Below are 21,288 nucleotides of genomic sequence, written 5' to 3'. Positions count from 1 at the left end.
TAAGACATGCATACCCACGGCGGGAGCTGATTCGGCCGGCAGGTGAGGGAATCGTGCGAGTCGTTGACCTCCTAGACATTCTAACGCCGGCTTGTTGACGGACTGTTATGTTCCATGTAGCTGCAAGTCTTCACACCAGGGCGGAAATATTAATGTAAGGCTAAGCAAGCCGTTTCCGTTCAAGTGAATTCTAACCCGGCGATCCAATAGCCTTGATAGAACCCGGACCTCCGGGTCTTCTAGGCTAGGGAATGGCAAGGCCACTTGTGCCCTAAACCGAGCAGCCTTTTCCTTTCTAATTGTTCTTCAATTTAGTCGAGTCAATGCTAGGTGTCGATGTTCGCAATAGTCCTCTTCTTTCAATTAGCTAGGCGGTATATATCAGACGGCAACGTTGAAAGCGTCAAGGTCTTTGGAGTTTTGATAAGTGAGAATGGCACGTCATTAGCAAGCGGGCAGCACCTCGAGCAGTCCAGGCCCAATGCTCGCACACATGAGAGTTCTATGTATTGGTCAATACAAGATTGAGAGAGGAAGTTGACTTGCCCCACAATAGACAGTTGACATCCGTCTATTTAAAGTTATCGACTAATCGTAGAGAAATAACGACCTTGATTACATTAGCAATAGGAGGTGGGGACACCATACACGTAGTATGCATATTTTTAACTTCGATATCAATTACACCTAGGCACATGATATTCATAAGTCATCTGTGAACTTTACTGTAGACGGTTTATCGACTACCCGGAATCTACTGTATCTTATGACAAAAATGGGTAGATTTCTCTAACTTCCAAAATCTAAAGATTCAATATCACGTTGAAATATTTGTTATATTGTGATTATCTAGGTACCTATGTATCAATATCGCAATCTTTCCCTAGGTCGCCAGGGGGGTTACATGTGATGGTGGCTAGAGCTGTGTCCAGTGTTACGAGAGGCGTAGCTAGGGCGGTGCGGAGAGTGGTGGCTGAAATGACGGCCAGAGCTCCGCACAGGACTCGGACTAGAGCGGTGTCCAGAACTGGGACTGGGACTGGGTTTGGAGTGTTGTTCAGAGCGCTTCTTGAGGAAAAGCCACTCGCCTTCCCAGTCGAAGAAGTTATTCTTAATGATAGTCTCCACCTCTTCCCAATCCATTTGAAAGTCCTTGCCGTTAAATTTATGCAAGCAAACTTTCACGTTCTTGCCCGTATCCTTCCAGTCCAGCTTCTGCGGTATCTCTTCTATTTTCTCTGGTACAGCCAAGCGGCCTGCCTCCTGAGCACGATATAATACCATTTCCCTGAGTTGCTGTCTCATTTGTTGAAAAGCGTTGGCGGTCTGCGCTCGAATCAAGGCTTTTGGGCTCCGGCCTGGCTTTGACTTGTCGAACCAATTTCGATGACCGTCCCCGAAGCTGGAGAATATACAAGCAATATAGACGGGCGGAACCGGTTTGCTAACATGGTCGACAGAAAGGGGTGGAACTAAAACATGTAGTTAGGAATTTTATCATCATATTGACCTGGGAAACTTCCCAACGCCTGGTTCTCTTAAAGCCAGGGGTGGGTTTCAACAAGAAAAGGTATATCGCCAATGGGCACCATACTTATATGACAGGATCCCGCTAGATCGTCGTTGGGACGTCCATCTACGTCAACGTGTTCGGCGCAAAGGGCTTGGTATCGACCGTAGGCGCCTGGGTAGGATCTCTTGAGGACACCACCAAATCCTGTATCAGGCCATGTTCCTAGATACAGTTCATTAGTTACTCCTTTTTCTCTCTATTACTGATCATCTCTTCCAAATTCCTAATATCTACTATCCAAGAGCGTCGAAGATTTTTACTGACCCTGGCAACTTGTTAAGAGCACGAGTATTGTAGTTGGCTTTACCTCGTGTACAATGAATTCCGAGATTTCCTCGTCAGTTAGAGGTGCCATTTTATAACAGAAGAACGATGATTCTACAATTAGTAGTTAGGATACGGGTAGTGATCACTAAAGTTAAGTTGACAATTTTGCGAGGGACGATGTGAATGTTAAAAAAAACTTGATTAAATAGAAATTCTAACGAACCATGGTATTTTACAACGTTTATTCAGACATGCCCATCACTTGCTTGGGCAATTACTACATACGTGTACGTGAATAGAGAGGCGGCTAACTCATCGTCTAATGTCATTGCTACCTACTAGTCAACGAACCAAAGCATCACTTACTCTATAATAGTCAAACATCATAAAAAACGCTTGTATATCTAATAAAACAACTGTTTGTTATCCATGTCATGTATAATCACACAGTTTTGATAGAAACAAGTTTGCCGTGAAACCCAGGGTCATATTCAATCCAATGTTGCTGAGTTTGACAGCTGTGTCACTTCCAAGTTTAAGTTGTATGCAATCTTCATTCAATAAGCATCACAGTTAGTTTATTCGTATCACAAAAGTCAAGTCATATGCTGTCAAGGATCTTGATGAACAAACATGTCGTAGTCACGATATCATCAAAATAGTCTCTAAGAATGTTACACACAAGACACATATTAAAACTTTCACTAATTCTTGTACATTTTGTCATGGTACACTTGTCTATATTGAGAGCGGGTTGATAACTAGCATATTTGCGTAGCCAAGTCTATGGAAGCTTCTTTTCAAACGACGATAATTAAGTCCTTGAATATAATTATCAAATTTGTGATCTCGAGTACAAGTACCATCCTATGGAGGAAAATAGAACGAGACTGTTGACTAGCAATTTCAAATGATGGCGTAGATAGGTAGTCAAATGATACAACTATATATATCGAAGTTTCATCAACCGCTACCGGATATGAGTTGGCTCTTCGGTGCCGTCGGATAGGTCCCTCTTTCGGCCGGCCGATCAAAGGACCTGACCGGTCACATATATCTCCAATACATTCCGGGCCCGGTCATGGAAGCAAATCCATGCCAGGTCAAGGATATATGACAGCTATTACTACAGTACTCTGCAACCTCCCCAGCAATATAAATAGTAGTGCTGCAGACCCCACCTCCTTGCAGTCTCATTGCAACCCCAGTGACCTGAAAAGCGGCAGGCTCCCTTCAATGTTTGCCCCTTCACTGAAATGACATACTGAAGGAGCCAGTAGTATCATGGTATCCTCATGCCTATCGCTCTTTTCGGATCCGGCGTACGGCAGGGCGCATCCTGAAGAAGACATGCAAAAAATATCCTGAACTCATTACGCCTCCGATACCGAACCGGGCTCTGTCCTATCCACCTTTTCCGGAATAGGAATATGGTAACAAGCAGCCGCCGCATGAGAGCGGCGTAGTGTCCCGTCTATACTACGCTCCTTCCGCCCCCTTTCCAATCGGTAGATCACCGCAGCCCAGTAATCTTCCACCCCTAGTCAGGCGTTACCACAACGGACGAACCGATGGTTAACTACGACCTCAGATTTTTTTTTCTCTTTCTAGTGCGGCTCATATCAGATCATCTATTTGCCGTTCCTTTAATCTTGCCCGCAATCGAGATGCTATATGATCCTCCGGGGAGAGCCTTACCGGGCGGAGAGCCCTGCCTAGCCCAGCCCTGCGTGTTCCCCCCCCTTCTCCCATGAAAAGCTCTCTCTCTTTTTTTCGTCTCCTATCTGTCGATCTCGAGATTTTAACCTATGTCCTCTAGACAAAAACGCCACAAGACGTAGTGGTGTATGCCGTATTGGGCCCTGACGAAAACGCGACGAAAACCAGTGCAGCACGATGGCGTCCCTACGACTGCTCCTCTTCCTCCTCCTTCCCGTCTTCGTGTCTTTAGCTCTCGTCATCGCCACGCCGAGCCTCGTGACGTACATGCCGGACTGCGCGCAAGACTGCATCCTGAAGTCTCTCAACGGGACCTGCACCGGGCCGGAAGACTCGCAGTGTCTGTGCAATAACATGCGGACTATCGGTGTGGGCTCGGTGCCCTGCGCCTCGGCAGCCTGTAATAACTCGACGGAGGGGGTCGCAAGTAAGTTTTCCGCTAGGCCGTGAAAAATTTAAAAGATTTAAAAATTTTGAATATCATCGATCCTGCGATGTCTCAAAAGCTAAATTATCGTGTGTTTAGACGAACTCCGGTCGGGATTCATCAAGTATTGCGGCGCCGCCGGGGTCTCGGTGTCTCCAGAGGCCACCGCGATACCAAGTTTTGGATGGGGTGGTGGTGGCTTGGGAGGAGCGAGCATGACGGCAGCAAGTACTACTACTAGCACACCAACTTCCTCCTCTTCAACAAACGTTGCAGCCACGGGAGAAGCGGAGACTTCAGCGAACGCGTCAGCCCCAACCTCAAGCGTTGGCGGCGGCGGTCTAAGCGCGGGGGCCATAGCCGGGATAGCCGTGGGCGGTGTTGTCGCCGTAGTCTCGACCACGGGGGGCCTTCTACTCCTCGCTTTCCGACTTGGCCGGAACCACTCCAACCGGAAGAAAGACGAGGCCGCGCCGTCGGGACAGCGAGAAGACGGCGACGGTAGCCCCGATCCCAGTAATTCGGCCAACGAGGTGATCACGGCGGATAAGCCGCAGTTGGAAGGCAAGCCCTTGAACGAGCTCCCGACTGAGTACACGTTATCCGGGTTCGACCCCATCAAGGAATTACCGACGGAAGAGCGGCCCGTGGAGCTCAGCGCCGACTCGTTGCTGCGGTACTCGAACAATGGGACCCCTGTGTTGCCTAGTACATCGTGGAGATGATGGGGGCGAGAGTGTGCGGATATTTCGAAGACGAAATATAAGTAAGTTCATAAGATCGAGAAGGATGTCACAGATCCATGTTGATTAGCTGCATATACACGGCCAGCTAATTCGAATATCGATGGGACGACGACTTGGATGGCTACGTTTTCCGACAGCAGTTCGAACGTAATATACGCCCTAAATGCCGCGGCCCCCTTCCCCACGAAAACTTCCTGCTAAATCACCATCGCCTATTGAACCAAAAGCACCAGGGACTCAGAGTTTTATCAGGTATTCGCGAGACTGTACGCCACATCCGAAATTGCAAAGGCCATGGAAGAGTTGTGGTGGAGCTTCAAATACGAAGCGGCTGTCAACGACGAATACCTCGAAATAGTAAGATTGTCGACCTTGTCAGTATGATGGTTAGGCTGAAGAAAGCGATCATTACATTAGACATGAACTACGAGCTTATGTGTAAGGACTCGAGTTGGGGCTGCGTGGTAGTGCGGGAAGGCCGGAGATGGTATTGTTGGCTAGTCACGATCATCATCCCCTGAATCCAGAGAGGTCTTTCTGTACATAGATTTAGTAGCCTATAGCTTCTTCACAATACGTGCAGGTGAAAGCATAGACAAGTAGAATTTTAGCAACTAACGACTCAGCTTTGTGACTCTGGCTGTAGTGGCAAATTAACAGCATTTTATTTCTTCCCGTGTTTCACTAAGTTACACGCGAGTCACGTACTAAACCCAAACCCCCCGAAACGCCGGTCCTTCAATGCCTCTAGCCTTGACTCTCTCGGAGACGTCGAGGTACCCACTTGCCAGGAGCACCTGAGGGCTTCAGGGTCTCAGCGGAGGCCTGTGCCGGTGCCGGTGCCGGTGCACTATCTCTGTCTCGGGAATCCCGTCGGGGCTCCCTGGGCTCCCTGGAGTCCCTGGAGTCCCTGGTATCCCTGGGACCACCCGCGCCACTAGAAGAACCTTGAGCTGCCTTAGCAGCCTCACGGTCACGCCAGGAGGACTTGGCTCCCGGAAGGTTGAGACGTGGCGGTCCCGAGGCCCGCTCGTTGGAATCAGTGCGCTCCATGGGAGTACTTGAACGGCTGGGTGGACCATTGCTGCTGGCAGCAGCGGCGGGGGCAGCGGCAGTCTTTGATGCCTCGCGATCACGCCAGGAGGGCTTGGCACCGGCAAGGTTGAGACGAGGTGGTCCAGCAGGTCGATCGTTGGAGCCTGAAGCCGTACGATCCATAGGAATTGCTTCCCGTCTAGCTGGCACGCGTTCCTTTTCTTTCTCGGTCTGTCTTCTGGCCATTGCCTCTTCTTCTCGTCTCTGCTGGAGGGCAACCTTCTCGAGAGTTTCTTGGCGCTCTTTTTCTCGCTTCTCCTTTAGTCGGGCTAACTCTAGACGCTTCTCTTCGGCGCGCTGTTCTTGCTCTTTCTTCTCTCGTTCGGCACGTTCCTCTGCCTCTCGCAGAGCCCTCTCCTTTTCTTCCCGCTCCCGTTTCTCCCGCAACTTGCGTTCACGGTATTCCTTCTTGCGAGCTGTGATTTGCTTCTCTAGCTCTCTCTCCGCGTCACGTTGACGCTTCTCGAACTCGTCACGACGACGGTCGTGTAGAGACTTCCTGAACAACTCATACTGTGGCATGAGACGGCTCAGACGATGTTTCAATTCGACGCTCTCCTTGTGTTTCTCCTTTGATTCCCTGAGAGTCTGTTCTTTCATTTTCTCATACGCGGCTAAGTCACGCTCGCGTTGTTTGGCGTAATCGTCAGCAAGCTTCTTGACTTCCTCTTTCCTGAAAGCACGCTCAAGGTGATCAATGCGCTTTCCGGTAATGCGAAGCTTTTCATTGATATCGTTCTTCTCTCGCTCGAGCTGAGCAAGTTTCATGGCACGAAGTCGGTTGCTATCAAGGTCGTCAATGTTCTCGAGATCAATGTCAAGGGCATTCGGTCCAATCTTGAGATCAGCGATCTGCTTCTTGAGCTCCTCTCTGCGAACACGGTCTCTCTCATCTTTGAGGCGCTTCTCCTCACGCTCCTTTTGCTCCTGAGCGAGTCGTCGTTCCTCAGCCTCAGCCAATGCTTGCTCTTGCAGGCGCTTCTGTCTCGCCTTCTCCTTCTCTCTCTTCGCCTGGAGCTCAGAAGCCTCTTCCTTCCGCTTCTGGATGATCTCCTTACGAGCTAGAGTCTCACGTTGTTCCTGCTCAGCACCAGCCTTGGCTCTGGTTAGCGCAGCTTGCTGGGCCTCTAGCTGACGTTGTCGGAGAGATGGATCGACGTAGAAACAAGTAGTGTACAGAGTAGTTGTAAGCCGGCTAAGTTGGGAACGAACGATCTCTGACGGCGTGCTTTGGAGGCGTTGCACAGATCCACCCGGGCTTTCGGCAGAACCAGCCGCCGATCCGGCATGGACAGCCTTCGAGGATGCGAATACATCCTTGTCAAAGTTGAGGACTCCAGTAGCATGATCCATACGGATAGAAAGATCTCCCTTCTTGTTACCGTTCATAATGAACTTCTCAATAGTTCCACGAGAGATTTGGAAGGGATCTGGGAACTTCGCAAGACTCTCCACGAATGCTAAGTCAACAGACTCATATACTTGAGATAGTTGTTGGAAGAGTCGAGTTAGAATGACTTGTTGGAGAGGTAAAATGTACTTCTCCATTTCGGAATCGGTACCAATCTTGGTCAAAATAGGAGATATTTTCTGGCAGATAGAGAGGGGGTGAAAATCAACCTCGAGAATGTTGTAAAGATCTCTAATCTCCGAGCGTGCACGCTTTAGGAGTGACTTGGAGAGCGCATCGCGGAATAGGCCAGCACGAGTAGGCGCGGTAGACATGCCTAGGAGGTGAGTAAGACGCGAATTTTTGTTCTTCTTGGCTTCGTCGAAGTCGACCATGGCACCCCGCGATCGCGAAGTGCTAATGACAGGAATCGAGAGAGCTGATAGAAGAACAAAGGAGGCGGCCTTTTGAAGATCGGCGTCCGTGGCGGATGGGTTATCAGACTTCTTGCTCTGGCCGGTGGCCACGACAGCCGCTGACTGTCGGAGGAGAGTATAGTATCGAGACCATGCAGCGGCGTGGAACAAGTAGTTCTCGCCAACAAGGAAGATACGAGTAAGTTTCTCGTAGTAGTTGGCCATCATAATGTTCTTGGGGGGACGCTTGCTAAGGTTGAGGAGGGTATGGATATCCTCAACGCTTCGGAATGCTTCTTGCCAGAGTTCAAGCTCAACGGCGACATTCAATTGCTGAAAGCGGGTCTCTAGATGTCGTTGTAGGGTGTCCGGGTCGTTAAGGTTGATGGCATGCATCTGGCTCGAGTATTTGGCAGCGGTCTGAACATGATTACGTAGGAGTTCACAGAGTCGTCGGAACTCTGTCTTTCGCTGATACTTGAGGCAAAAGTCGAATGCTTGCATGGCCGTGCTCTGATAGAGTGTTTCCAATCTCGCATTATTTCGCAGGATATCGAGGACAGTCCGGTAGGCTTCCCAAAGGAACTTGAGCCATGGTGTGACGACCGCACGCTCGGTACGATCTCTGGATTGTTCGCCGGAAACTGTGGCCAGCAGGATGGACTCAGGCGTCTCACTAGCCTCCAAGTCATCGATATTCTCCGTCGCAGTCGCCTCTATGCTTGACTGCAATTCGTCCGCCCTCTTCTGTGCCTCTGTAACCTTTTCCGCGGCCAACTCGATAAACTTCTTCAGTACGAGTTCGATAGTGCTGATGTTGGTGTTCTGGGCGATGTTTTTGTATGAGTAGAGCGCATCCTTGGCTAGCTTGCCTTTTTTCTGTTCGACAGATAATTCGACTAAGAGGAGCATCACAGGCTCCAAGGATACGATGGGGACATTTCGCGAACGTTTGGAGGTAATGTGGTCATGAAGAAGATTGAGGGCGGCAGGAGCCTGATTGACACCGATGAGCTCCTGAGCGCGCTTGAGAACGTTCTCAGGCTTCTGATGCGGAGGGGGCGGCATCTTGGGCAATCTCCTTGATAAAAATGGCTTGAGGAGATTGAAGCGGCCGGGTGACGTTGGGATAGAAAAAAACCGCGAAGGAAGTCTGATGATGTGAAGATTTTAGATTTGTGCCACTTAGTTGTGTGGGTTTAGGAAGGCGAGGGGCACGGGCTAATTTTCGCAGTCACATGATTTTTTTGTTTGGAGGGTAGAACGGGCGGGTGGATGCCTAAGTTCTTAGGGATGGTGCGTAAATCCGTTCCTCCCGTCGCGTGCACGTACCAAATTATTATCGTGCTTACCTAATCTTTGTCTCGCAACGAACCGACGTTGCCAGGTGTAAGGGTTGTTTAAGGTTATGCTTAAAGCTAGGAATTAGGATTCAATTCATTTTCATTGATATTCGCCATCATGGATGTAATGATGTGTATGGAATGACATGCCTACCTAATATCAATATACCTATATTTGATGTCACGGGTATACAATCCATCTAGTTCTATGTTACAAGTCACTATCAAATTTTGTCAACCACACGTTGATACTACAATCGAATTGAATCCTTTTAAACACCTAAGCAATTCGGCATGCATACCTTAGTAGACTAATGAGCAACAACTATAGTCGTTACTCGACCATTGGACTTATTGGACATAATTATTCAACTCACTTGAACATAAACATTCTCACGTCAGTGCTTCTGATAAAAAAAACAAAGCTTCCCGATTGCCTGGATAACGAGTCCGTGAGGTAGCAGTCAGATAGTCCCCGAATTAGGGGGTACAGCAGAAGAGTCCCTCTACTTCAAATGTTGGAGCCCAAGTGATGCATAGAGAGTATTGGTTCGACTTCCCACGCATAATGCCCAATACCCGTCATTGTGAAAAAATCTTACCAACGCGAAATGATCATTTTGGATTGTTCAGAGAATAATTATCCTGCCTTATTTAGGGGATTTTAAAATAAGGACCCGCTATCAATGAATAACAGAGATTTTAATATGCATGTGTAAGGTAAGCCTTGCTTGGAAGCTTTCCATTTGCAGCGAGACCTACACGTAAGATGCCCCGGGTGGATATGTGGTACATAGTACGGAGGTACCTCCTGAGTCCTGACAAAGAACCTAGAGCGCTGAAGGGCCGCTGTCATTAAAGTTTAGTGAAGAAAACAGCCAAAACAACCAGGGAAAGAGCTCAATTGATTCATCGAACTCCCGTGGCCAATGCTCCAAAATTTATTCCCTTTAGCGAACCATCCTTCGAAACGGGTCCCAATTTCCCAATTTCCCAGCCTGCAAGAAGAGCCCTGGAAAGAACCCCATATTCTAATCCTTCTAGCCAATCGAGAAGGAGATAGGACTTTGCCCAGTGCTACGCCGTGCTTTAGTACATTCGATTTTCGTATGTACTAACCTTAACTCGCCCAGCCAACTCTTCTTTTTACCTTATTCCCCAGCTTCCAGCCCATGGTCTCTCCTTCACGTCTTCTTACTCGACGAACCAACCACGTCCTGACGTCGCGCCCCCTTCGTCGCCATTCGAAGTTTATTAATCTCTAAAACCTTTTCTTCTTAAGATCGCCTTGGTTTGTAAGTCTTTTTTTCCGCCTCCTCATCGCCAACTGTCTCGATTGAAATAGTTCCCGATTCCCTGATCCCCGATACGGACGAATTGGAAATTGGCTTAGCTCCTCCTTGCATCCCTCCCTTCCGATAGGGGGTAATGGGAGTTGCGAGAACGCGAACGAGAATATACCAATCTCTACAGCTCGCGAGCCGATCAATCGCCAATGAGACATGACTCTTAGGAGCTTTTTATACTGACTGAGGTTATGTCTTCGATAGAGATTCACGATTCTCAGACTGAGGGAGGCGCTGCAAGTGGTCCAAGCACACAGCCACAACCCGTAGAAACTCGATCAGGAACCCTCGACTCCATCGATTCTCCCAACGCAGCCATCGACATGCCTCAATACACTTCTCGGGATGTTGGCGATCCGTCGCAGATCAAGAAAAACAAGCAATCTATGGCCGATCTGAAGTTACGACGCCTCACCGAACTGAACAGCAGGCTACGAGAAGACCTGGAACGAGAGCGAATTCCCGTGTCGCAGGCAGCTAGGAGGTGAGAAGAAGCAAACAATAACCAAAGTTAATCGTGGATGGTCTAATTAACACATCGCGCAGCATCATCGCATACTGCAACAGCACGAGGGATTACATGGTTCCGTCGGTATGGGGAGCTGTCCCCCGGGGCGAAGATCCGTACGCGCCTCCTCAGAATGGTGGATGCTGCTTGGTAATGTAAATTGCGAATACCACAAGCTAGCAAAGGCCTGCTCGAGGAGCGCACTACTCAGCCTATATCGAGTGTAATAACGTGTTCTGTGGGATTTACGTTGCGATGAGGCTTGTAAACTTTGGGGAACCTGATTTCAGCGATGGGCAGCCTTTTGCTTCGTTCATCGACTTCCCGCGCGGAACTTAATTTTTCATACGCACATTGCTGAGAACGGGAGCTTTTGAAGGGAAAGACAACAGCAAAATGGGGGATGGAAATCGAAAAAGCTATTACTACTACATTACTACTACTACTACAATACCCGAGGCTCGATGACTATCGGCCGTGTTACGATAATACAACAACCGACAATACTTCAATACGCACATGTGTTGGTTGGTTTTCTGGACAGGGCAGTCCACTATGGGGAAGAAACGGAGTCCAGGGAAGAAGCTCGTCAACATGTAATATTTGTTCGTTCATGACTGTATTGTTCTTCCGCTTTCCTTTGTCGACTCTGTCGGTACTCGATGAATGACAACATTTCCTTGTTACGATTACCAATTACAGTCCGTCTATTCATTGATAAGACTCGCATTCAACAGCACGAGTGATCTTCCCACCTGGCTTCCGATGTTGTGTTTTGTGTTCAAGTTTCATGTTAAGAATAATTCATTTGGCTCCGTATGTCAGTAACTACCTAATATCACTCTCCGCGATCCTAGATGTAGATCGCGGGTAATGAGGCTAGCATTGAAGGATCCTTCCATCTCTCCCTTTTGGACCCTTATCATTCTCCCATCCGTTCATATCTGACTTAGTTCATAAGTTTACGGCCTCCAACTTTCACCGTGCAGGTAAACTAGCGGTCTGACCAGAAGGCTGCTGACCTACCCAGTATGGTTCGCTCATTGAAAATTGTCTCTGGACTTTTGGGGTGCTAAAATCTGCAGGCGATTGCTTACGGATTTAGCGTGCCGCAGAGACGGCAAATCACCTATTCGGTTCCGAAGATACAAGGCGTCGATGTAACATCGCAGGTCTCGCGATTATAATCTGCGAGCAGATCTAGGTTTTAGTGGTCGCCTCTTTGACTCCCTAATATTATATCTGAAGAAGGATCTTCGAGGTGGATGTGAGGCATTAAGAATGAAACAAAGGGTTAGCTGTATGTATGGAAATAAAATTAAAAATAAAAAAGTTTGGAAAAGATCTAGAGGCATTAATGCGGCGCTGTATATTCCAAACGGGTAGGTGCCAGAGCTGAAGGCCGTTGCGAACCGTAGGCTTGGAAAGTATCGCCCAATCAGCGTTAACGACACGGTTAACTCAATGCCCAGGTTGGCCCCTCATTCCCTGGTAGTCGCGAAAGTTTGAACAGCAAGTCGCAAAGCTCGGATTGATCTTATCTTAGCTCACTTATCGTTCAAAGTTCAATTGCGCCGTGTGTATGTATCCATGTACTTCGCTTCCAACGTCGTCATAGCACCCCACGTCTAGTGAACTCTTTGCAGTCACGATCCGAAAAGCATATCTACACTTCCAAAACGGTATAAGGCCGCTATTTCCAAGGTCATATTTTCTAATCATGGCAGAGACGTCGATCGCGGCTTCGGCCCCCACAGTCCCGGACTCTCCATATCCGTTGCCCCGTGTCACCATCCGCTTCTGTACGCAATGTAAATGGATGCTTAGAGCCGCCTACGTAAGTCTTAGCCCGTCAGCCCGTCTATATCTTGGGAGAAACCAAGAAGGCTCGTATTATAACCTCTCGTCGTCTTCCATTCCCAATCCCCTCTGTGGTCATTCCTCCCGGGATTCGTCGTTCCCGAGACCTTGTCTTTGCTCCTAGTGACATATCACATCAGCCACCACGGGCAGAGAAAACCCCACGAACCCCGCCATCCGTTCTTATCCTCCCCGTTTACCAGGTTCCTAAGCTTAGCTTACTATCTACCCAATCCAATCTACGTACAATTTTGCTTTTTTCTAACATCTCGGCTAACACGTGCCGCTAAAAACACCTTCAGTTCGCGCAGGAGCTCCTCTCGACCTTCTCGACCTCCCTCGGCGAAGTAGCGCTGCAGCCCTCGACGGGCGGGACCTTCGTCGTCGAGATCGTCTTCGCGCAGCCTAGCCCCTCCCCCACCTCCACTTCCACCTCACCCACTTCGTCGGACCCCAAGCCCGCGATCCAGAAGCGCGTGCTCTGGGACCGCAAGACCGACGGCGGGTTCCCGGAGACCAAAGAGCTGAAGCGGCGAGTCCGGGACGCGATCGAGCCGGGGCGGAACCTAGGGCACGTGGACAAGGATTACCACCACGCCGCTGTCCCTACCCCCGCCGCCCCCTCGGCCCCCTCATCCACATCCTCGTCCACCTTCCCCTCCACCGCGCACCCCCAATCGCAACAACCTCATCATCATACCAGTCCGTCGAGCTACGGCGCCGCAGAAGCAGCCCGGTCCGCGCAGGAAGAAGAAGCGCGGGCGAAAGAGCAGCGGCGCGTCAGCCTCGCCAAGATCGAGAAGGACAACGCGCTGGGCCTGAACACGCACCCGGACGAGAACATTGGCGGGGCGTGCCGGCCGGGGACGGAGAGCGCGGCGACGAACGCGAAGATAGAGGGCGGGTGCGAGGATTGTAAATGAGTGTGCGAGTGGAAGAGAGAGAAAGAGAGAGCTGTGAAGTTGGAACTACCTATCCTACGTATGAGTTCGAATCGGTTATCTCCCCGCCCCCACCTCCATGGTCGTTGCTGTCGTATAAGAGGGAAGGCTAGCTAGCTAACAGGTAGACCCGTAAGATGGTATGGCCCCTCGTGGCCTAGATGTTGTCGAGAAGCTACTTAGCTGTACTTGAGTGGGCGCCTGGATAAATTAGTACACGGATAGCTACCTATTCCACTGTACGAAATCAGGGGTGTCAAGAGTATTGCGGTTTAGGTGATGATGGTAGGATCTAAGTAAAATATAGCTGCCGGGTATACCGTAGAATATGGCAACACCGTCTTTAAACCAAACATTCTGAGTTAATACTATACGTCTTGAGCTCCCCCTTGACATCTCCAATACAACGAACTTCTCTTCCCCTAATTGTATCATTTCTACACGTAGACTAGGTACTTTGTTAGCAGAGTCTAACATCATATTTGAAGTTCAATGGCATATATAGTGTCTACCCACCTACACAATCATTATTATGCATAGAAAGGCAATGGATACAAGGTTACCAAAGGTTGACGTCATTCGCGAGGCTCTTTTAGTTGTTAGTACCAGCGTATTGGAGGAAATCCAGAAAGCAACATAAAAGTTTATTAGCCGTATCAATTCACTTGACAACTAAACAAGGCAAAGCAGCAAAGCACGAACCGTGAGAGCAGATCATTGCATGAATTCGTAAGTTTCACGTCTCGGGGAAACAAAATTAACTGTCTAGACTTTCTCCCCTGTCACCATGGCCACGCTGAAGCGGGCTGGGGACACTCGTGGAGACCATTCCAAATGAAAAAACCTGATTTTATTTCTTTTCTCGTGTAATAACAACAACCATCCATCATCTCTTCTGTGTGTCATCCGTTCTGAGGTAAAGTGAGGTCACAAGGACATGTGTGGTTCGCGGAGGAAGCGGTGGGTCATAAAAGTTGTACTCGAGAGGCAGCATTATCAAAACGCCCGTTGGCGGTCGGAGGGTTTTTGGTGCCGTGGGTGCCGGCTGAAGGCGCAAGCAAGATTCCAATGGGGATCGTTGGGCGAGGACAAAATCGAGACTCGAGTACCGGGTGAGGTGTGCATACGTAGCAATTTATCGGTTGCGGCCGAACCTAGAAGACGAGGAAGTCGGTATGAATACTCTTTCTGCTCAAGACTTGGATGATTGCTTTCTTGGAGATGCGAAACCGCTGCCTCCGAGGCCGCCATGGACGTACTTTTGTTTCTTCTCAGCAGGTTTGAGAATCTATGAAGCGGAGCACCGTTAGTCGAGAGTTCAATGCCGCACATACGATGTAGGAGGTAGGGGGAAACAAACCTGGAAGGAACATAACAGGCTCTCGTCGACACTCATCATAGCACCAGCGTTGTCGAATTCACCGCAGTAATTGGGCGCGCTGAACAGGGTAACTAGCTGTCGCTTCGAGAAGAACTCGTAACCGTCTTCCACAACCTGGTGAGCACGACAGATCAGATCCATGTCGTGTTTTTGTAGGAACCGAGAAACAACGTCGGGACCGAAGGTGAATGACACGCCACGATCGTTCTCGCTCCAGCCTGTGATGTCCTTATCGGGATCGGACCATAATAGATCGCAGAGCAGGCCACAGTCGGGAATCTGATGCGATTAAGTTAGTATTAACTCGAGCCAGTGCTGGCAGAACAAAAACGATATCGGTCGGGGAGGGTGATATCTTACGTCGGTAGGGCGCATGACTCGACGGATCTGCTCCATCGAGTTGAGATCCGGACTTAGGCCGCCGTGCATAGTGAAGATCTTCTCGTCAATAATAGCAGCGATGGGCAGGCAGTTGAAGCAGTCGGTGAATGTCTTCCACAGCTTGATGTTGTAACGGCGCTTGCATTCGTCGTAGAAACCATAGATACGGTTGATGGACGCACACTCGTGGTTACCTCTTAGGATGAAGAAGTTCTCGGGGTACTTGATCTTGTATGCGAGTAGAAGGCAGATAGTCTCGAGCGACTGCTTGCCACGATCTACGTAGTCGCCGAGGAAGAGATAGTTTGCCTCTGGTGGGAAGCCACCATATTCGAAGAGGCGTAGGAGGTCATAGTATTGACCGTGGATATCACCGCAGATCTGGAGAGTAGGAAAAAAAAGCAAAAAATGTCAGTGGCTCGATTTCGATTTCCACCAAATGGAGGGTCCATTGTATTATGGGCAGGGGATTTGCATACCTTAATAGGAGCTTCCAGCTCGAGTAAGATTGGCTGGCTGATGAAGATCTCTCTAGCTTTCGTGCAGAGATATCGGATCTCGGTCTCCAAAAGCTGGACTTGCTTTCCAGGTCTGCTACCGCGCACCTCCAGGAGGCGGTCGATGATAGAGTCTAAGTCAACGTCGTGCTGGTCCGCCATTGTAGGTTCCTGACCTGCCAGGTAGTTGGCCGCGAAACTCGAAGTTGTGAGAGATCAGGGCCCTAGGGTTGTAGAGGACCGGGATCTAGGGAAATACGGTGGAGCCCGATATTAGAGAATGATGCACTTCCTAGGCCTACTCGTACCTCGATGTATTAGCAAACAAGGATAATTATTGAGACATGGAACAAAGAGGGAGGAAACTAGACGGTTTGGGGTCGATAAGATGGGGAGATCTTGGTAGAGAAGGTACAGCAGGTACAGAAATACGACGGGTTAGAGCTGAGGTGACGACAAGGAGAGTGGGGAAGAGGGGCCGCGGTGGATTATCAAAAACCAAAACCCCAAAAAAGGGAGAGGAAAAAACTCACGATGAAGTGATCCCAACCAGTGACGGAGCTTTCTAAAGAGAAAGCTTAAAAATCCCTGCTAAATTCAGGTACAAAGAGTCCGGTGGTGATCCTTTACTTTGCTATCAAAATCTTTTTTTGCAATCTCGATATGAAACCGAGAGTGCTTCGTCTCCTACTTGTTATGCGCCTTGCGTGGCTGCGAAAAATAGTCCCGTTGATGCTTCGTAGAGGAATCGAAGTCGGTCGGCCGGATGAAAATAGAGGATAGGTAATTTTCTATTTTGAGTCGTCGTTGTGCCGTTCTGGTGAAGGGGAGGAGTCGTAATTCAAAATACCCGTATTGTTATTAATCGGTCCTGTTTTAGGTGGACGCGATGCTTCGCCAGTGGTGCGTATCAAAGGTCGTAGGAAGATGAAGAGGGGTGGCGTCTTGTGATGGGAAGGATTTAGGAAGAGGGAGTTGACAATAAATGTCGTTCGTCGCGATGGATAAATTGTCGAGGAGTGTCGTAATAATGGCTGCACGGCCTGTTTATTTTTGTTGGTACAATTGCACAAAGCGCGCAACTCCAGGTGTTCTAATTGACAGCCGGAGGCGATTGTGAAAAAAGTATAGGTACCGTACGATAATGGAGACTACCCGAACCAACAGGTGTCTTGACGGGGCGTTGGCGGTGCGAGTTTCAAAACAATGCGGAAAACCGGATCGTCTTTTTTTCTCAGTCGTGGATGTAAAATGTGAATGTGAATGTGAAGGAGAACAAGAATTGTCCTCTCTCGCAGGTCACCGTAAGTAGTTTATGCAGACCGCAAAAATACAATAGGCAACTAGAATTCGTCGTTGGGGAAAAAATAAATGTAACGGAATGCGTCGCCGTTGTCGCGGGGTGGTCTGGACAAGAAAAAAAATTGGAAGAGAGGGAAGGAGATGAAAAAGGGTCAAAGCCGATGGAAACGTCAGAAGAATCCAATCCGGCTCAATCAAATCCGCCAGCAGCAGAGTCTACTATTGTTAGAGTCCTGAAAGTGGAGTGCATCTAGCAGCATTGAAAAAAAAAGTCTTGGGCGTGTATGAAAATGCCCTGGTGCTCTTCGATACCTGAAATACCTAAACTTTCAGGGAATTTAGAGGACTAAACGAACTAGAGCTGCTGAACCCAGCTGGGAGACGTCTGGGAGAAGGAACAGACCGGCCAGACTAAGGGGGGCTCGAGTGTCAATACGGTCGTATCTTGTAGGTCTAAGGGAAGAAAGAATGCTAGAGTGCTAGGCAGGTGAGCAGGTGGGGTTTCAGATTTGAGATTCTGATTGGCGAGTTTGAGGCGGTGCAAGCTAAATGCGCTAGGGACAATCGAGAAATCCGTACCCAATGGTACTTGGGTATCTATCTTAAATAGCAATTACCAACGCGCTGAAAAGCAAGGAAGGTACAATCTGAAAGGTACGGCTACATATTATGTGTCCAACCAGGTTCGACGCTGGACGCATACCCGGCAACCGCCCGGTACATTTGATCGAATGTCTGCGCTCCTAGGCGCTATCTCAAAAGGTACCACCTCACTAGTACCGTCCAGGGTACCTTAGCGTCGTAAACTGCTGGCAGGTGCAGTGCAGTGCATTCAATATCAAACATTCTGAACCTAACTCTCTCGTCAACCATTTAATATTAAACCAACTCCAACGTTTCCCAGACTTTATATATTGCCCCAATTTCCCTTCTCTCTATTCTGTCTCTTGTCATTGCAACTCCGAGCGATCCTTTTCTTCAGTATGCCCGAGCCCCCAACCTATCTATTTAGTCACGATACCCTAACCTAACCCTCCCACCTCCCACGAGCCGACTTGTGTTCCAACCCTACCTTACCTACATACGTATGGCAATGCCTAAACCTTTGGTCTCATTCCCTTGGTCTCACTCCGCTTCGTTTGACTGGCTCATTTTACATTCACTCCATACTCATACATATCGCCTATTTTACGTTCTTGAATGAGAAGAAGATTAGCTTGTGATACTAAAAAGTTCAGATCTTCAGGTATACTCCAGACACGCGTCGCCGCGTCTCCCATTAATCCGTCTTTTATACCTTCTCTTACAAACTACTAGCTTCATGTCGTTTAAAAGTTTCAGACGCTTATCTGGCGGTTATTCCATAGAGCCACGCATTTATTAAGTTTTTGGTTGCCCACCGGGAGTTCAACACGGTGTTCGGAAAAGGGGGCTTGTCACCTCCCGCAGACAAGACTAGGCACCGCTTTGTCTCCCACTTAAGAAGCCTTCGGTATACCCGCGATTTTCTTAACCCACTCCAGTGGTGTCTCGTTTAACTTATATCAATCTTGTCATTTTTGTCATTAGAGATCGTGCACCGAAGCATCACGGCTTCTATGATATGTACGCAACGTTACTGCATAGCTGGCGGAGGTATGATTTTCCCCCAGATTTGACGGTTTGGCTAAACTTCAAACTGCCAAGGACAACAGCCGTACGGCACTTTGATGATGCCTATTGAGTTCTATGTAAGAATCTCTTTTCGTTTCTCCTTCCCAAGTCGGCCGCAGCATCGACTACGACCACCACGCTGCAATTTCAAATTTTTAGGAGGTATAAACAGCTTTCGGTCAATTCGTGCATGCATTCAGGGGTTAATGACGTGGTTGCGTGGATACCCGTATAAGCAGGTGGGCAAAAGATATCTAATCCCAACAGCAAACGTCGAAGTAAGTAATTCGTAGGTTTTAACGGTGCCCCAGTTCATTGCCTTGCTGACATTGGCGAGGTCGTTTCCCAGACACAACGTCTATGTTTCGGTTCGGCGATTTGAACCCCTTTGTGGAAGTATGGCGGGTCAACATTTTGGGCCGTACCAGCCATTCGGCTCTGTGTTTCTCGCTTCTTGTTCTTCGTTTCTTGTCTATTAGGGATAAGGGATTATAGAATCAAACCCCCTCAACGACGCCAACTATATTATCTCATTCATCCTCTCGGCCACCTGTGGCTAACTAATATTCCGCACCGGCTGCCTCGTCTGGAACCGAAACCGCCACCAGGACATATCGCAAACTACAGCATTACTTGCAGCGCTGTCGTCAAGTGGTGGCTGATTTATAAGCGAGGAGAATCGCTCGTACAACAGCCCACAGCCGTAACTAGGTATTCAGTTTGTTACCACTTTCAAGCTACGCCTACGGCGAGCCCGCAGTGTGTGCATATTGTAGCTGAGTTCGAGAACCAACACCTTCACAGCACGACGCGTTGCTATATTTGACTGCTACAACTTGGTCACTTAAGAAGCTTTCCCACGATCAGGTCACATGATTACGGCCCGGACGCAAGATACCGTCAGCCTTAAGTACCTAGGTATGTTACCGTTGTAGGTTCGTCACGGTATTGTTGATTGGTCATGTCCCTAACCAGTATGATGACTCAGCTATCACCGAATGTGCACAGACATCTTGAATCCGAGTCGGAAGTGCCACGGTGACGTCAGCTTTTTGATGAAGCAACCTCTTAGACACCGAGCCGCGATAGAGGGACTTTACACAGATATTGCGCAGAGAAGACAAGGTGCTAATCAATGACATACTTACCCGCGAAGCAAACCGAGTTGTAATTCTCGCAAATCAGCACCCAACCGAGGTAACGGAGAACCGGCAGACCGGGTAACGTAAAATTCGACTCAACCGCTCCCATTTCCCCGGTTAGAAGCGTGTCATCACTACGATGACATGAAGTTTATCAACCCTTAGAAGTCGCCGAGAATGGGTTTGATGTCACTTTCCCATCTTAGGGATCAGCCAGATGTAGTTGGAACATTGGAACTTACATCTACAGTATGCCAACCTAGGGTTACTGGATGACACGTTGTAGGTTCCCTACCGTCTGGGGATTTAATAAATGCTCGCAGAAGCGAATCAATTTCGGCTATCGATAATTCACCATCTTCCGTCTTGTCATGCCTAGTACAACCGCCGCGTCAAGATAGAAGATATCAGCAAATGAAATTAAACATTCGCTTAAACTCCGTAAGTCACGGTTCCCTACCTAATAAATATTTTCCTATCCTCCACTCTCGAGAGATAGTGGACGAAGATTATCCACCAACAACCCTTATAATGCCAAATACCTAATAAGGTATGCGTTGGGATATGCCGCCGCCTAGTTCCACTCACCGACATGTGGAAAACATGTTAGCAAGGTCGCCAAAACAGGTCGAGGCGGCGATCCTCATAGCCCTACCAAGAAGTAGCCTTTCTGCCACTGTCTATACCTACCTGAGATGCATAGTTTAGAGCGCGACTATGAATAACACCTCTTTTCCGGCGTCTAGCGAACCAAACCAAACATCATGTCTCATAATATCACGCTCTAGTCTTCGGTAAGAGACTGAATCGGTCATCACACTGTGACATATGACCATTCCGAGTATTCTTTCGAATGAGGACTAAACTTACTCCAGCTAGAGCTTGCGAATTGGGGGGAAACTGAGCGATCAGAACAGAACCCGATGTACCTCCGTCTAGGGGATCCGGTCATTCCGGTACGAGTACCAAAGCTTCTCCAAGCATCCAGAGCGGGCCTCCCACAAATATGTCATGATCATTTTGGGCCAGAAAGACCAGCTGTTTCAATGAAAGAAGGGGGTGCTTGATGCCTGGAAATGAAATTTATTATCTCATTCCTCTTACCTGCCTAGCTACCTGTTCTATGATGAAACACACACCTGTGTATTCTGGATGTTCAATGTTAAGGGATGCCTGGTTATCAAGGCGCGGAGTGACGTTCTCAATGTCAAACCCTTCTTCGATATTCCGTTTCGAATGGCGATGGAGATGGTCTCGCTGACGGAAATAGCATCGACCGTACTCCTGCCATATGAGAACCA

General features: G+C 48.6%; 6 protein-coding genes across 6 annotated transcripts; 3 read left to right on the top strand and 3 right to left on the bottom strand.

Annotated features, from left to right (window-relative positions):
- Positions 1-900: 900 nt before the first annotated feature.
- Positions 901-1,928, bottom strand: F4807DRAFT_457052 (uncharacterized protein; the record flags this gene model as incomplete). Its single annotated transcript, XM_048000979.1, has 3 exons — positions 901-1,472; positions 1,595-1,735; positions 1,838-1,928. 3 exons carry the CDS (start codon positions 1,926-1,928, stop codon positions 901-903), a joined length of 804 nt encoding a protein of 267 aa, XP_047857487.1.
- A 1,496-nt stretch (positions 1,929-3,424) lies between these two features.
- F4807DRAFT_306391 (uncharacterized protein) lies at positions 3,425-4,750 on the top strand. Its single transcript, XM_047994992.1, has 2 exons — positions 3,425-3,986; positions 4,086-4,750. The coding sequence occupies exons 1-2, from the start codon at positions 3,737-3,739 to the stop codon at positions 4,709-4,711; spliced, it is 876 nt and encodes a 291-aa protein (XP_047857486.1). The 5' UTR covers positions 3,425-3,736; the 3' UTR covers positions 4,712-4,750.
- Positions 4,751-5,338: 588 nt separating this feature from the next.
- On the bottom strand, positions 5,339-8,843 carry F4807DRAFT_412327 (eukaryotic translation initiation factor 3 subunit A). The gene has a single exon (XM_047996773.1). The coding sequence runs from the start codon at positions 8,699-8,701 to the stop codon at positions 5,480-5,482; it is 3,222 nt and encodes a 1,073-aa protein (XP_047857485.1). The 5' UTR covers positions 8,702-8,843; the 3' UTR covers positions 5,339-5,479.
- A 1,208-nt stretch (positions 8,844-10,051) lies between these two features.
- Positions 10,052-11,111, top strand: F4807DRAFT_306349 (GGL domain-containing protein). Its single transcript, XM_047994991.1, has 3 exons — positions 10,052-10,267; positions 10,511-10,806; positions 10,869-11,111. Exons 2-3 carry the CDS (start codon positions 10,514-10,516, stop codon positions 10,987-10,989), a joined length of 414 nt encoding a protein of 137 aa, XP_047857484.1. The 5' UTR covers positions 10,052-10,267; positions 10,511-10,513; the 3' UTR covers positions 10,990-11,111.
- Positions 11,112-12,550: 1,439 nt separating this feature from the next.
- On the top strand, positions 12,551-13,613 carry F4807DRAFT_457048 (Rdx family-domain-containing protein; the record flags this gene model as incomplete). Its single annotated transcript, XM_048000978.1, has 2 exons — positions 12,551-12,667; positions 12,993-13,613. 2 exons carry the CDS (start codon positions 12,551-12,553, stop codon positions 13,611-13,613), a joined length of 738 nt encoding a protein of 245 aa, XP_047857483.1.
- Positions 13,614-14,823: 1,210 nt separating this feature from the next.
- Positions 14,824-16,052, bottom strand: F4807DRAFT_457047 (Serine/threonine-protein phosphatase PP1; the record flags this gene model as incomplete). Its single annotated transcript, XM_048000977.1, has 4 exons — positions 14,824-14,919; positions 14,992-15,291; positions 15,373-15,774; positions 15,873-16,052. The coding sequence occupies 4 exons, from the start codon at positions 16,050-16,052 to the stop codon at positions 14,824-14,826; spliced, it is 978 nt and encodes a 325-aa protein (XP_047857482.1).
- Positions 16,053-21,288: the final 5,236 nt, after the last annotated feature.

Source organism: Annulohypoxylon truncatum, assembly GCF_022578515.1.
Source record: "Annulohypoxylon truncatum strain CBS 140777 unplaced genomic scaffold F4807scaffold_5, whole genome shotgun sequence".
In the NCBI taxonomy this organism is placed as follows: Eukaryota; Fungi; Ascomycota; class Sordariomycetes; order Xylariales; family Hypoxylaceae; genus Annulohypoxylon; species Annulohypoxylon truncatum.
The sequence above is the reverse complement of the archived record's forward strand: the minus strand, read 5'-3'. Positions and strand labels throughout refer to the sequence as shown.